Source organism: Poecilia reticulata, linkage group LG7, assembly GCF_000633615.1.
Source record: "Poecilia reticulata strain Guanapo linkage group LG7, Guppy_female_1.0+MT, whole genome shotgun sequence".
In the NCBI taxonomy this organism is placed as follows: domain Eukaryota; kingdom Metazoa; phylum Chordata; class Actinopteri; order Cyprinodontiformes; family Poeciliidae; genus Poecilia; species Poecilia reticulata.
Window position 1 is genome coordinate 1,455,358 of NC_024337.1, and position 16,726 is coordinate 1,472,083.

The following is a 16,726-nucleotide window of genomic DNA, read 5'->3' on the forward strand; positions in this document are numbered from 1 at the left end:
AGTTTCTCTGACTCCGTCTGCTGCTGCCTTTACTATGAGTCGTTCAGAGGGGGGAGGGGGAGGAAGCGCTCTGCTGAATGTGCTGTTGTGCGCCTTCAAAAAATAAAAGCATGCGAGTGGAAGATTTTAAAATTCTTCGCAACTGAGGTGAAATTATTGGGGGGACGAATGTGACTCTCTCCAATATTGGGGGGGGCACGTCCCCCCCGCTTCCTACGCCTATTCCAGCAGGTGTAGTAAGTCAGTTTGTTTGGTTAAAGCCACAATCAGCTCCTATCATCAGCCTATCATGATTCAGATCAGTAGCTAGCTTTTGGCCCTAGTACCACAGCATACTTTTGAAGCAGCTGGCTCACTCTAGTTATATTTCTTAATTCTTGTCTGTTATAATAATCACACATGTTCCCAGTCTTTCCATTTCATGACAGGAAATTACCACTTAAACATATAACTGATGTTTCTTATAGATCTAAAAGCATAAAAAGCACCAGATCAATACTAAATGAAATTATATGTTTACTTCCATTCTTCATATGTGGCAGTGGAGTTGATCAAGCAGATAAATATGCTAGTATATGCAATAAGAGTCCATATTTTTGGAGTGACAACCTTATCTTTGGATTGATGTGACTAAAGTGTCTCATCTAAGATGTAAAATTGACTATTCTCACATGTTTTTACCCAGAGCTGCTCTGTGGGGGAAAGTTTCTTTTACATGCAAAAATAAAGTTTCCAACAGAATCCACAGGAATGAGGAGTTATGTAAAAAGATCTTCAGAATCAGACTTCAAACCTTTACCAATACTGGAAATCCAAAAGTCTAGATGGTGAATCTATAAACAGTAATTTACGAGAACGATACTTAATTCATAAAAAGAACAACTCACTGCTTGATCTAACAGAACTGGGTTTTTTCATTATTGAAGGAATATTTAGTTTCCTACTACCAAAGGGAACTATGTATCATTTTAAAGAGCAACATGTTATCATCCTGCAGTGTCAAGTTACAGTAAAAAAGCTACTTCCTCTACTTCAACTGCTCACTCTAATAATCCATATGCAATAAAACCACACCAATGGGCAAAGTCCATCCAACACTCAGTCTTTTTTAAATTTGTTTGTCAAAGTAAAGCATTTATCGCTTGCTGGCTTCTGAGAGGTTTTCCAGCTAACAACAAGTTTAGAGCTCATTTCAGCACAGCAGTTTCCACAAGAAATTATGCCTTTTATTAACCAGGAGTAAAAATAATGTGATGTTAAGTGGTATATTAAAATCCAAAAGATGTTTTTTTTTTATTTTATTTTTATGATGTCTTCGAAGCAACAATTATCATCTGTGTCGTGCTGCCTAAGTTTGTTAAAAACAGGAACAGCAGAAACATAAAAACAGAAAATTAAACTCCTGGGGTCAGAAATGAAGGTAGGATATTGTTATATATGACAAATGTGTAATTAGCTAATCTGACTCTGGAATCAAGAGGTTAGTTTTTTTATTTTTACTTTCAGTCTGATCGACACATCCTTAGTGTCTGCAGAGAGCTCTCAGCCAAAGTCGTGACTGATCAGCCTCCATCCATGCAGCGCGGTAACAGATACTGTACGCTGATGATGAACAGATGAAGAGGATTTATCAGGACAGACAGAGGAAAACAGAAGATGCAGAACGCTGAGAAGCAGACAGCGACGTGTCTGACTGCCTACAACCAGCTGGATTCAGACCAAACGCTGGGGACACTGAGGTGACTACTACTAATCAAACAAAATGTCAGAGATTCCTTTATTTTACTGTTAAAAGGTTTATTATTAAAAAGACGTTTAAAGACTTTTATTCACTCAAGCACTTTAATCTACATTGATTATTCGCTTCAAGGGCAGTGAGTCCATCCGGCTGGATAACATCAGCCAGGCCAGCGTGTTCCTACACAACACCGCCTGATTCTCATCTCCTTTCAGTGCTCAGTCTGGGATTTCTCCCATTGAGCTGCAGACTCTGTTCAGACCTCCAAGTCACCATCACATAATATCATCATTATTAATGTGTCATTCTACTTGTTTTCATTCAACTTGTGACTCTCCTTCGTCTTACTGTATTTGTCAGGTATGAATTTATCGAGCAGCAAATCCAGTTAGAAGATCATATTCTACAGGAAACTGTGAGCTGCAGGTGTTCATGTACGTATTATGTTCATTGTGTGTAGAAAAAATAAGAGTGAATGTCAGCCAAAAAATCTCAGAAATATTCTAGAAAAAAAAGTGGAAATATTTGAGTTTGAAAAGTTGTACATCTGTTAGCAAAAAACGGCAAAAAACTCCAAAATGTTCTGAGTTTTTTCTGGAAAAATTGTGAGATTATCCCAAAAATGTTGGAGTTTTTTGGTGGAAATGTATTTCTCTTTTTTTTTTATCTACAATGGTCCTAATATATTGTAGTTAATGACACAAGGGACAGCACCCATAAAACACATTATGGAAGGAAACAGTCCAAGCCTCTCTGAACACAAACTGGCTAGATTCTGCTTGGTCATTCTGCCCAGAAAGTTTGAACACACAATGAGAAGGAAGCGGCTTTTACACCATCAGCAGAAATCCTAACAAAGTTAAAGTGGTGCCCGGAAGAGGAAGGGTTGCACTGCACTACAGTATCCTCCTTCAATGCCCACTGGTGCAGTCTGTAACCAAACCCATCCCAGCTTTGTTTAGCTGAGTAAATCCATCCATCCATTTTCTAAGGCCCTTGTCCCTCAGTGGGGTCGAGAGGGTTGCTGGTGCCTATCTGCAGCTAACATTCCGGGCGAGAGGCGGGGTCACCCTGGACAGGTCACCAGTCTGTCGCAGGGCAACACAGAGACAGACAGCACACACACACACACACACACACACACACACACACACACACACACACACACACACACACACACACACACACACAAGGGATAACAGATACCCAAACTAAATGCTTTTGATGTGAAAAAGTATTCATTCTCCTTGTTAAATCATTTAATTCAATTTAAAAATGTGGTATTGATCCCAAAGGGAAAATAAATGTTGATGTTGCTCATAAAGAGACGCTGTAGAGTCTGCTTCTGTGAGCAGAATCTCCTGTAGCTGTCTGTGTTACAATGGGTCTGAATAAGCCTCTGACTGAAGACACTCTCTGGTGTATAAAATGCTCATAAAAACACTGTTGCTAGCTTAGCCATTTGTCACAATATTTAGCAACTTTTCAGATAAAAAGATTGGTGATCTGCCAGAAAACTGAAATCGGTGCACCCCAAAATATTACTGTATGGACAGAAGACACCATGCCATGAATAGGGGAACTAAAAAGGAAGAGAAAAGTTCCTAACCAACCTGTACATTGTCCAGCACCATGCCGGCCATCACCATCCCCATCCCAGCCAGCAGGTAGGGGAAGAGCACCTGGAGACAGATCGCAACGGTTGACTCCTCCTCCACTTTGGGCCTCTCCTCTGGCAGCTTTTTAGGGGATGGCTGGAGAACCTGGGATGATATGAGGTCATCTTGTGCATCTAGGATGTCTTGAAGATGGGCAGTGGGACTCTTCCTGTTGGATCGGGACTTTTTGTTCTTCTTCCTTTGCCGGGTCTGTTGTGGTTTATCATCACCGGGCATGGCGGCTGCGGCGGTTCTTACCAGACAGGCTGGCTTGATTTAATCTAAAGGATACAGTGAGATGTCAGAGCTTGGGACAATTTTTTAAAGTGTCCCTCAGTCTGCTAATCTTAATTGTCAAAACCCTTTTGGAAACAACTATCTGCATTTCCAGCTTGTTCTTACTAAGGTTCCCAATAGCAGCATATAAACATGTCTAAAGTCTAAAGCAGAGGTGTCTAAATTTTTCACCATGGAGGTTCATAAACTGAATTTTTAATCAAAATTGCAAAAAATACTTAACCTTTTCCTTTTTTACCTGCTCAACAACAAACCAAACACAATACTTTGTAGAAAAAGTCAAATCTTTTTAGAAGAGGCACCTGTAAATCATTGTAGATTAAAAACATAGAGTCTTGCAGGCTCTTTTTTTGTTCTTTTTTAAAGCATAAACAATATTACAAAATTTTTTGTTGAGTTTTTTTTTTTATAGATTTTGTGTGCATAATTGCATGAACAAGAACAAGACATGGCTCACTTTATTTGACCAAATGTCATAACTCACATCTGCTATTAAGTAAGTCACTGGATTTTCGCAGCCCTGTTTAATTCAAATCAAACTTACTATTATTTTAAATCAAACATAGCATGGCTGATAAAAGGATATTTATTTTCATTCATCTGGATTTTTTATTTGTGGATGTCGAATCAATGAAGCCTTAACATTTTTTAAAAATATATACATCCATTGTCTGACCTAGAAAACCAAATTTATGCCATTCTTGATCAGTGATTGATGGTGTTTTCACACTGCATCGTCCAGTAGACTCAGCTTGATTGAGGACCAATACAGCAACATTTTACTTTTTCAGTTGGTTCACTTTCACACTGCACTGTCAAATGAAGCAAACTAAGTGAAAAACCTGTTCCTCTCCTCGCCTTTGGTGGCGCTGCACCATTTCTCCTTTGATATAAATCACTGGTTTGGACATTGCCTATTAGCTGCTAACGCTAGCAACGCTCCTGCAACCACCGCTCCTACATCTTGAGTGATGTCCACAAAAGCAGACTGTTCTAATGCGGGATGAGCAGAAATCTGTCACAAAAATGGTTGTGGGGCAACATCTTAGGTTTCTGTCAGATTGGTTTTTGTCAGTTCTGCCGAGATGCAAAAGGACTAAGCAAATTTCTCTTTTAAATTGGTCAGAAATTTTATTTTACGTAATTGCCCGTTAAAATGAGTTTGTTCAAATTTAACAAACCATTGCTCCTATAATTGATCAAATATTTCAGCCTATATGTTGATTGTTATGAATATTATACAAACGAAGCAATTAGTCCAGTTTTGGTAGTTTATTAAAGGTTTAAAAATTACAGCGGCTGCAGTGTGCCACAGCGGCAGCAACATTTTTTAAGAAGTCTTCATTGTTTGTATGTACATTGTCTTTGACTGTTGCTGGTGAAGAAAGAGTTTTCAGTAAGCTAAAGGAGATAAACTAATTGAGGTCCACTATGTCTCATGATTGGCTTTATAGCCATGTTATCCACTGAAAGTCAGTTGGTTAGAAATACTTGGAATGAATTATAAATCCATTCATGTAAAGCATCTAAATGAACCATCAAAACGTCTGAAACAATATCATATGGGCTAAAAAAGGAGAGCATAATCCAGAACTCCACATCTGGAAAAACAGCCTATCAGCACAAAGAGCTGGAACCAACTTTCAGGCACGGAGGTGGAGGGTTGATTAGAGATCGTTTTGCAGTTTAAGGACAAGACCTTTGACTAACCTGTTAGGAAGAAAACAGCTTCAAACTAGATTATATTAGAAATGTAAACCAATAAATTGTCCAGATATCGAAACTGGCTAATGTTGTCTTGACTGGCAGACTGAAGCCAAGCCAATGTCGATTTATAAAATCTATCCAACTTAAAAGCTCTGGATATTCTTGGTCCATGGGGGTGTTGACTAATGTCAGGGACATTTTTTTAGTTTAAAGAATAAAATAAAGTTTAGGGAGATATGCTTAAAGGTATAAATCGTAATTCTTTCGGTTTCGATTAGATTAAAAAACTACTTTTCCATTATCAAAAATAACCATTTGTCTTTTATGACGTAAAATCTCTTCAAAATGGTCAAAATCAGAATCAGGTAGATCAGATGATTTTCAGAAAAAAATTAAAAAAATAAAAAAAGTCTCAGACCATTATGGTATCTGTGCATGAATTCCTGAAAACCTCAATGAAAAAAAATCCTCCACCATGAAGATGGAGTCTAACAAACAGAACACTTTGTACACGACTTTCTCAATTTAATTATAAACTAATGTTTTACAATACCGATTTGACACCTAAATTTGCAATACTTGTGTTGAATTGAAACCTGGTAAAAGTGCGTTAATGTTCCTAATGCCAGATTTATTCATTGTTGAAGAGGCAATAAAAAGGCGGAATAAAAACAGCAGTACACACACACGTCCACACGAGGTCGCAGCACCTCCCGCGGTGTCCCGAAAACTCCTGTAACACCGCGAAGCTTTGAAGATTTCCCTCCGTGAACGTTTTCTGTTTTCGCTCATTCCTTCACTGGAAGCTTCCATGTGTACATCCCATAATGCATCTGTCTCGGTAACCACGGTTACACAGCCAGGCGCCCTCTGGTTGGAGCAGATGTGGTGGAGAGAAAATTTGTTCGACAACGTGTGGAGTCAGCGATCTGTATGGCAAGCCAATTTATCATATAACACCATGTTTATTTCTGTACTCTTCATATATCCATCCATCCATCCATTTTCTATACACCCTTGACCCTAGTGGGGTGCGGAGGGTTGCTGGTGCCTCTCCAGCTAACGTTCCGGGCAAGAGGTGGGGTCACCCTGGACAGGTCGCCAGTCTGTCGCAGGGCAGTCTATTTTGTTTAAATGTTTAAACAAAATGTAAACAAAACAGAATTAACTTCCCTTGTAAAATTTAGGATACACGTTTCTATTTGTTTCACAACTGCAGCTATTTTAACTTTTAACTTTTTGTTTTAGTATTTTTGTTGTGTGCATTTTGGTGTGTTTTGATGCAGGTACGCTCTGAGTTTCCCCACTGTTGGGACAAACCATTTTAAATGCCCCATATAAAAAGCTAAAATATAATTTAAAATATCAAGAATTGTATTCAGCACAAACAGGCATGTCTATTCATATTATAACTGCTTAGAAACATTTACAAATGGAATAATTACTGTCACTTCTAATTCAGAAAAATATGTTTTAATTAACTGATGCAACTGCATTGTAAATATTCTGAATGCTATTTTTGTAATAAATCAGTTGAGCCCTGAGCTACACCCAAGATGCATCTTGCAGAGACCATGGTTGGTTTAAAGGAAACTGCCATGTAAGTTGATGTAACTGAAATAAAGATAACTAATATAAATCTATATTTTCTGACATATGCAGATATGTGTTACCTTTATTTTAATTATTCAATCTTGTTTCTATGCATACATCTGGAGGTTAAAGCCTAATGCACACAACTGACCAGTCATTTTCCTAGTGCAATTAATAAAATAATAATAATAATAATAAAATTAGGACAAACTTTGATATCTTAAGATATCAACAATATCTTTACATGCTAAAATAGTCAGACTTTTTAAGGGTGTCTTATTTTCTCCACAAACCAATCATAACACTTAAATATCAACTAGATATATTTAATTTGCGTTGGTACACCAAGATTAATTCTACAACGAATATAGTATGCTGCAAAAAATACTACGGCAATACAAGGGTGGTTTTATTATGTACTCTAATGGCTTACCATATAAGAATGTCCTGCCAAAGACGGGCTTCCACTAAACAGTTCAAATCCAAGAACGTACGTGCACCTTGACCACAATGAGTAAACAAACAATTTAAAATGCCAGCGCCGTTTTAAATGAGAACATCTATATGTCCATAGTAAAGAACTGTGAAGTAGAATCAAAAAGATTAATGGTTTTCAACAGCGTTTACAAAAAATATCTAATAGTGAGCTTTATATGCATTCAGACTGCAACGATAAAATCCAGTGTAGCTAATTTACGTCAGAATTTTCGGTCATTTATTCTTAGGGTTAATCCAGCTTTTGTGAATAAGAACAAGTATCATCATGAAGAAGATGATATTGGGAAAGTTTAAAGCAGTATTCACTCAATCATTGGAAAATATGAAAAGATTATCAAAAAACCAAAAACCTGCCGAGACATTCGCCTAAATTGAGAGGCTTGGTAAGATGAGCCTAAACTGCTACATGCCATGTGGAGGACACAGCAAACAGGTTTAAGAGGAGGCTCTGGTCAAAATGGAACTTGGTCAACATGTAAAATGCTATGAGATGGAGTCCTGACAGCATCATGCTTGGGGGGAAACAACCGACTTCAAGCTAAAAGTAAAGCTAATTTATTTATATAGCATATTTTCAGCAACAAGGCAATACAAAGTGTTTTACAGGGATAAAAAGGAAATGCAAACAAAATAACAAACCAAAGGAAAGAGCAAAAAAAAAAAAAGAGAAAATGAATCTAAAGTACGTAAACTAAGTGCTCCTATTGAGGGTTGCTAAGTATCCTCTGGTCTTATTCCATTTCTGGGTTGGAAGAACAGGAGTCTAAAAAGTAGTCTAGATCCAAAAATGTCCTATGGGCTTCTGGTCTCTGCATCTAAATAGTGAGTATTCTACAGTTTCTGTAAAAAAAAGCTAGAGTGACTAATCTAATTCCTTTTATGGGTTAAAAGTGAGTACTCCACAGTTTCTAAATACCTGACAATAATCTAAAGATGAATAGCTAAATTCTAAGTTTATTCTACATCCTTTTCTGGGTTAAAAGTGAGTAGTCACAGTTTCTAACAAGTAGTAGTATAAAAAGTAACTAAGTAGTGACTGTTCCTGTATTTGTGTATTCCTTTTCTGGGCTGTAGCAGGAAGAGTCTCTCTGCATAAAAGTCATCTAGGAAGTATAATGTTGATCTAAATCGTGTGTACTCCACAATTTCAGATATTACTAATAAACTAAAATAATTCTTTTCTGGGTTAAATAGTGAGTACTCCACAGTTTCTAAAAGGTAAAAGAGCAACTAATAAATTGAGTCTCTGGATTCCAAGTTTGTTCTAATTCCAAGTGAGTACTCCACAGTTTCTAATAAAATGAAAGAAAACAAAAAGAGGAAAGGACACATTAGGGCAAATGGCAACATTCAGACAAAACAAAGACATGAGTGAAGGCAGTGACTTAAGAACCCTTTTTTTCAATAGTTTTAAGGTACTGCTTAGGGAAGGAGTGTCAAACTCATTTTAAGTTTGGGTCACATCAAGATCATGAATGTAAAATGGCCATTTATGGCAGAATGAATTTCTAAAACTGCCAGTTAACAAACTAGCTTTCTCTGCTTAAGATGAGATTAAATAACATTCAACATATTTTCACATTGATGTAATTTAACACTAAACAGCAAAAAAACAGCCTTAGTTTGAGTGAGAAAGTAATATTTAAGCTTTAAAGTTACATTTACATGTCCTTCTAGACTGCAGCTAATTTAAACTCCTGCTCTGCTAGTCAGTCGCTTTTTGAGTCAGCTTTTTTTTGGAATTGAAACGCACAGAATTGCGCAACACCTCGTTGAAACAAAAATTACTGAGATTATTCTTTTATTGGGTCATTACTTTGAACACGTTTTGTCGATTTAAAAAAAAAATAAAGTTACAAACGTTTTAATGAATATTTTGATAAGTGTGTCAGAGGAGGACGTGCTGGTCTCAGCCTCCTGGCGGCGTTCAGTTTGCTGCCTACTGCCGAGGTCGACTTAAAACCTTCCCACGATTGACGTTTTGAGCACCCTGTTCTAGAGTATAGAGGGTCACACAAAACCTTTTTGTGGGTCTTGACTTTGACACATGTGGTTTAGGATAACCAAGTGGTGACACTGCTGTCACTTTAAGCATATGAACCGTTTTGGCACACATTTATAGTGACAGTCTTATTGTGAAGCCCTGTGGTTGGGTTCTGTGTTGGTCAGTAGAAACCACTGACCTTATTGACAGGGACTGCAATGATTGAATTCTCCAATGACATTTTTTCAGTAGTATTGTACATTACCTAACCCTGCTTGCTGCAGTGACTCTGCTCTCAGACTGTAGCCCAACGTTCACTCAACATGCATTCAACAACTCATGGCTTAAACTTTCACAACTTCTACCGCAGTGGGAAAAATCGAGGATTAACCTCTGAACACAGAAATCCGTCATGCAGTTTTCCTTTAGCTGGAGCTGTTCTGCTGCTATTGATCAGTCCTACCGTTTGTCTTCAGCCTTAGCTCGTCAAACGGAGTCCGTGCACCTCCGAAGTATGTCCAAGCTCCTAGAAATAACTCTCCTATGTTGTGTGTTTCTGTATCTAAGTTAAGGCTATCTGATTTTCTCATATACGTTTGTATGGTAGGCCCTTGGTGTGTGCATGGACAGCATATGAGGCAGAGTGCATGCATCATAGGGCACCGTCTTAAATTACATGGCATTAGCAGATAAGGTTATCCCCCGGCCCTGCTGTCTCCTTCCGTCTCGTATGCAGGCTGATGGCAGCAGGCAGCTGGAACACTTCACTCTATTATCCATTAAAACTTTAGAACAAAGAGTAGATTGCTTGGGATTTGAAAAAGGGGCATAATTATCTTGCATGAATAATGATCACTCCATCTAGCATAGTGAAATACTTTATTTTCAGGTAGATAAAGCTTGGTAAAGTACCCAGGCAATCGGCACACAATTCCGTTCAATTCTCATCCCCCTTCAGTGCTTCATCTGGATTTTCTCCCATTGAAATGGATTTCTCCAGAATCATTTATAATCTCTCCAATCAGCAAAAAAAAGGAGAAGTTGGGTAGTCTGTCTGGCAGTAGAGGAAGTGAACGAAGCCATCCAAATATTGAATTAACATTCAATATTTGAATGTTAATTCAAATGTTGAATATAGCGCTTTATCCAATCAATTTTGACCACTCAAAGTGTTTTACACTAGAGCCACATTCACATTTGAATGTTAATTCAAATATTGAATTAACATTTCAAACCCACTCATTTGGCTCGGCTCTTCTCCCTTTTCAATGGGGAATAGTTGTTTCCGGTAAGCTTCATAACATCAAACTGGTGCATTGCATACATCACAGGCAAACATGAGCGACTGCGTAGCAATTCAAACTTCAACAGAGCCCTCGCCTCCAGGAAACAGTCGTTTCTACAGGGCTCCCTCAGTGTATGATAAGCCTGGCAGCCAGCCTTATTACGGCGCCCCTCAAAATTTAAATGTTTACCTTTTATAAGACTTTATAGTTGGTATTGTTAATAATGTCTTCCAATAACACATAATATCCTGTCAACTTTAAGTGGTAAATGGACTGAACTTATATAGTGCTTTACCCAATCAATTTTGACCACTCAAAGTGTTTTACACTAGAGCCACATTCACCCATTCGCACTCACAAACGCTCACACATTTATACACCGATACGCATCTCGGTAGGCAACTTGGGGTTAAGTGCCTTGCCCAGGGGCACATCAACATGTGGCAGGAGGAAGCTGGAATTGAACCTAAAACCTTCCAATCGCAAGACGACTACTCTACCCACACAGCTCAGTCGCCCCATTTAAAGATTTTTTTAACTCAAAGACATGGTGGATGACAGCTGGATGACCCTAGCATCTCTATGGTAAGTCTAATTTCTCAATAGCCAAAGCCCCAGACTCGCTGTAGAAGCGATTTTACCAGGTTACCGGTAAATGCTTGTCTATTCGTTTCAAGACGTTTTCACTTTGTGACATCGGTATCGGGACAAAAAAACAAAAATGGTGTTGTGCTGAGTTAGCTTTCTGCCATGCATGGTGCTTTACATGTAGACCAAAAGTGCATCTCCAGTACAAGAACCAAACATGGCGAAGCAGCATTCAGCTTCTATGTATCACAAATCTAGAACAAATGTAAAACTGCCAAAGCACTGAATTCCTCTAAATCTAGACTAAAAACCCTCCTGTTTAGAGTTGCTTTTATACCACAATAAATTAAGCACCACATGTTGAATGTAATGTTTTGATAGTTGATTTTTCTGTTTTTATTATGTAAAACGCTTTGAATTATCTTTTTGCTGAAATATGCTACACAAATAAAATGAGATTTTATTGAGAGCGCAGTTCTCCACATGTTGCTATCCAAAAGTATGGATTCCTTTTACAAGGGTATCCAAACTCTTTTTGCCATATTGACCAAAAGCTTATGTGGTCAAGAAAAACATTGTAGAAACATAAAACAAAAAAAAAATGTCTTGAAAGATTGCTTTAGAATAAGGCACGCGCAGTTTCTATGTTATTACTTTTTTTTTTAAGCAACTCAATAATTGGGGTTTTAAATGTTCTAAAATTAAAATGCATGCGAAACCTTTGTTGCCCTTTTCTAAATCTACTTCCAGAAACAGTGGCGTGTCAGTTTCACTTACTAGCAATGCGCAACTCCACCACTAGATGTCAGCATAGATTAAACAGTATCTGGAACAGACGTCAGAGTTCAAATAAAGCCTTTGCTTTTCTAGGCTCGCTGCTCACTGCCACAGTCAAAACAAAGAAGCTTTTAGAAACACACACATCCTGTTGGACATGGTCAGCAAGACGAGTTGTTTTTCAAGTTGTTTGAGGTGAAAAAAATAAATAAAATCAGGCGTTGCAGCCTGTAACTACGATGGCCTGTCTGGTACAGGCTATAAGTCTGGCTCATATTTACTTTAGTTTTATAGTAACATGAGCCATGCTGTAGTTAGAGAATCCTTCATCTGTCATTGTGAAGTTGGAAAGCTCCTGGAGCTTATAAAGATCCGCTATAAAGTCCCATAACGTTGACTTTTCAGCTCCTATCGCCTATAATCAAAACCAGGACAGGCAGCGTCAGCCTATAGATTCTGTGTTGTGTGCGAGTGTAAGTGGTTTTCTTTATGCACAGTAAAACATTTGTGGGTTTCCTTGGCCACAGATTATAATGGCAGGGTTAGATTTGGCATTTTATGCGCCTTAAATAATCTTTTCTTTCAAACACACTAGCTGGACAAACACACTAGAAAAAACACTTTTACATCTGTTGTTACAAGAAAACTAAGTTTCACCTACGAGAAAAAAATAAAAAATAAATAAAGAGATTATAGGGAAGCCTCTGATCTTAGGTAAAGATTTCAGGATAAAATGAACATTAGGGGACTAGTATTACTGACGAACTGGAAAGCAAAAACACAGAATGGCAGGCTGCCACCTGGAAAGGCAAACAGTCGAAGACTAAGACGTATCAGCAGACAGGTCCAACCAGCTGAGCAGCAGACTTAAAAAAAGGGTAAAACAATATTGTTGCTAATAAGTTTTGTACTTAAAATTACACTAATCAGTCTTTAGAATCTGAACAGAGCATCACTTCAACAGTTTTAACATTGGGACTTGGTCAGGTTAGAGAAAAGACTTTAAGGAGCCTCATCAGCTTCACTTCACTGGTAAACTGTAATAACGTGCAGATTATTTATGCAAAGTTCTCTGGGAAGGCTTTCTACATGGATTATGTTTATGGAAATTTCTGACCACCAGAAGAACATTTATAAGGTCAGAGACTGACGTGGGATGATAAACTCACTCATCCATGTTTTTATGGATGGACTTTTATGGACTTTGTTTTGTCTGCTGTAGTGCAGCCATATTGGAAGAGGAATGGGCCATTCACAAAAAACAGTAACCCTTATCAATTAATGAAGTTTATTTGCAAAGCACATTTCAGCAACAGCAGTTCAAGGTGCTTTACGATGTGAAAACATAAAAAACATAATAAACAAATCATACAATCAACAGCTGTGAAAACCAATAACAGACTTTTGTCAAGTGCTGCCGTTAAAATCAATACATGTCAAATATGTTGGTCAATGTTCCATTTATCATTCTACAAATGACAAGCCTAGATTTAATGGAACTCAGTGTTTCAGCTGTTTTGAAGTTTTCTGGAAGTTTGTTCCAGATTTGTAGTGCACAGAAACTGAATGTTACTTCTCCATGTTTAGTTCTGGTTCTGGAGATGCAGAGCAGAAACAGAACCAGAAGACCTGAGGGGTCTGGAAGGTTGATACAAAAGCAGATCTTTAAGCCGTACAGGGATTCATTAACTAGCAACAGTATTTTAAATTCTAGTCTCTCAGTGGAAGAACTTTAGAACTGGGTGATGTTCTCTATCTTCCTGGTTTTAGTCAAAACCCCAGCAGCAGTGTTCTGGATCAGCTGCATCTGGACCATTGATTTGTTAGACAGATCTAGTTTTTACAGAGTTTACATAAATTTCACAGAAATATGTTTTTCATGTTGTTTCTTACAGTGACCCACCTCATAACTGAATAAGTAAATCACCAGTTTTCAACCTTAAAAGTGGAACCCAGTTACTTTAAATCTGATGTCATTCCCTGATTCCTGTTCAAACTGCACGGTTAATGAAGGACATTTTGCAATGACGTTACATAAGAGACACATTTATTTGTCAATCTCAGACCAAGCAGTCAATTGCCAACTGTTTGACAATAATGCAGAAGCACGTAAGTGTCATTGTTATCTTCCACTAAAAAATAAGGCACATCAAAATTTGTTTAAGTGTTCCTCCGTCTTTAAAGCATTTGATTTTCACAAACATATTTGCAAAATCATTATTAAACAAAGAAGACTCTGTGCTTCCACTGTTTGTTTAAATTGCTCGAATCTGCCTCAGAGCACAAGCAAAAAGTGTTGTAAAGATGAAACTAAAAAGATTGTGCATTATTCACAGCAAAAAGTCTTCTGAATAGGCTGAAAGGCCACAGAGAGGAAGAAGCCATGACTCGAAAAGCAGCAGCTAGATTACAGTTTAAAAAATGCTCTCTGGGATAAAGACCTGACTTCTGGAAAGATTGCATTTGGTCTGAGTAAACTAACATTGTTAATTCCATTAGAGGACAAAGGGAGAAACCTGAGAACATCATCTGAATTGTGACGTAAGGGGATGCTAGAATAACGTTGTGTGGGCGTTTTGCAGAACGAAGGACTGGTGCACTTCTCTAATTCAAGATTTTAGCCATGGAGTTGAAACCTATTTGATCTATTTAGTCCTCCAAATAGGTAATGATTAAATTCAAACCACTCATTTACTAAAAGTGACTTAGGGACAACAATGAGAAATGATCACAAAGTCCGGATCTCAAAATGCAGAACTAAACAGATGTCTGAGCAAGGCAGGCTGTAACCAAGATGATGTTCTGGTTCTGTTGGTAGGATTGGGCCAGGAACTTTGAAAAGCTTATAGAGGGAGTCAAACAGTTCAAAAGTCAAATCAAAAATAACTGAAATATTTTTGGAATTGTACCTTTTTATAATGAAAAAGGGGAATGCAAAATAAATCATTTTACGTTTCCTAAAATACAGGTAATACATAATAAAAGAAAAGCTGTTAACATAATTATATTCCTCAACAAAGTCAGGCAGTAAAAAAAAGTGTAAAGTCGCTCAGTAAAAGTAAATATGTGACTTCAGTTTTCTTTGTTTTGTATTTACTTCGTTGTGACCACTTCATTGTTGCCCCTCTGGAAAGGAAGTTTCTCGGTTTCTTGTTGCTCGTATGTTAAGTGCAGTGGATATTAGGTAACTGTGGCCTTGTGTAGGGAAATCATCATGGAAACTTGTAATGCAGCTATAAATAAATTCCCCTGCACTCTGTTGCAAGCCACGCTGTCAGTCCCAGCTAGACGTATAGTGCCATGTTCTAGCTGCTATTTTAACTATCTACTTGTCTGTCTGCATATTTGTCTGCCATTCAGCGGATGAACATGTGGCTCTTCCACTTAGTGGTTGCACAGTTTGCATCCAGAATCATTTTACAGGAGAGGCACATTGCAGTTCACGTGGACTGATGCAGTACAGATTGCCAAACATCATGTGGACGACACTTTTTGCGGTTTACTTTGGGGCACCTGTTGCAGCTCACATTGATGGCCTTGTGCCACTACCGATTCACCCACTTTATCAGTGCCCAGCTGACCCAGTACAAACATTCACAAAGTGCAAAGTGAAGATGCTAGAGAAACCTAAAAAAGTACATTTATTAACCAAAACACTGTTTCATTATCCTCATTACCCCATAGCAACAAGAATTAAAGTCTAACTGCTTTTCCCATCATTCCCATCGTTAAAAGTTTGATTTTATCCGATCACTAACGTTTGGCCGTGACATACGTGATGTGTCAGCTCGATGATGCGGAAATTGAGAGAGCTGTAAACAACCCCATGAGGAGTAGCGCCTCGACATCTTTGCCAGCAATAAGCTATATTCCTCCTGCTCCAACTTTAATTACTCAATATTTGGAAGCGTGGTCAACACAGGCTGAACGGCTTCCTCCGCTGCCATTGCTAAAACTACAGGCAGACTGCAATTATAAAAAATCAATGTGAGTCGTTCACAACTTCTTCTGTTTGCTGTTTGGTCCAGAGAAAATCCAGGTCTATGGGAGAAATGCCAGACACAGCAATGAAAGGAGATGGGAATGGAGTGGACCTGCATAGGAAGGCAGTGGCCAGGATTCTACCTTCACTTTCCTCAGTGAGACTTTCCTCCGCTCCTCATAGGAGAACCAATCTCAGGTCAAAGCATGTTCATAGTCCATCCTTCAATTAAAGTTCTGGAAATATTCTGACTTCCATATCTTCCATACATCATCTCTAAGATCCTTGCCACATTGCGGGGGAAACTTAAAGTTGCATAGATTCAGGATTTAGTCGTGATCCGTATTTCCTGACATCTTCTATGTTTCAAACATCCAATAATGATGTTTGGAACATAGAAGAAACTGTAACCTGAAGGATTCCTCACAACGGTCATCAAACTTGTCACTTTCATTTTCTTACCCGTTCAATTAGTGATCCACTTAAATCGATCAAAAAATGTGTTCAGACCGAGTCTTTAATGCTCCAGAGTGTGACTGATGATCAGAATCACACCAACATTCTCAGGTTGTGCCATAGATACCCAGCTGTCACATGCTACCAGGATGTGGGCCCTGC

At 38.2% G+C, this 16,726-nt stretch overlaps 1 protein-coding gene across 5 annotated transcripts in view; it reads right to left on the bottom strand.

Moving 5' to 3' along the window:
- LOC103466869 (solute carrier family 41 member 3) overlaps positions 1-10,118 on the bottom strand; it is a 41,045-nt gene extending 30,927 nt beyond the window's left edge. For 2 of the 5 annotated variants that reach the window (XM_008412754.1, XM_008412757.2), the window contains exons 1-2: positions 9,939-10,118; positions 3,352-3,677 (exon numbers count right to left, since the gene is read on the bottom strand). In XM_008412754.1, coding sequence (XP_008410976.1) covers positions 3,352-3,633 — 282 coding nt within the window. In that variant the 5' untranslated portion in view covers positions 3,634-3,677; positions 9,939-10,118. Of the gene's footprint in view, positions 1-3,351; positions 3,678-6,085; positions 6,321-9,938 lie in introns of those variants that run through there. The other 3 variants (XM_017305921.1, XM_008412756.2, XM_008412755.2) reach the window with 3 other exon arrangements.
- Between the last annotated feature and the right edge of the window lie 6,608 nt (positions 10,119-16,726).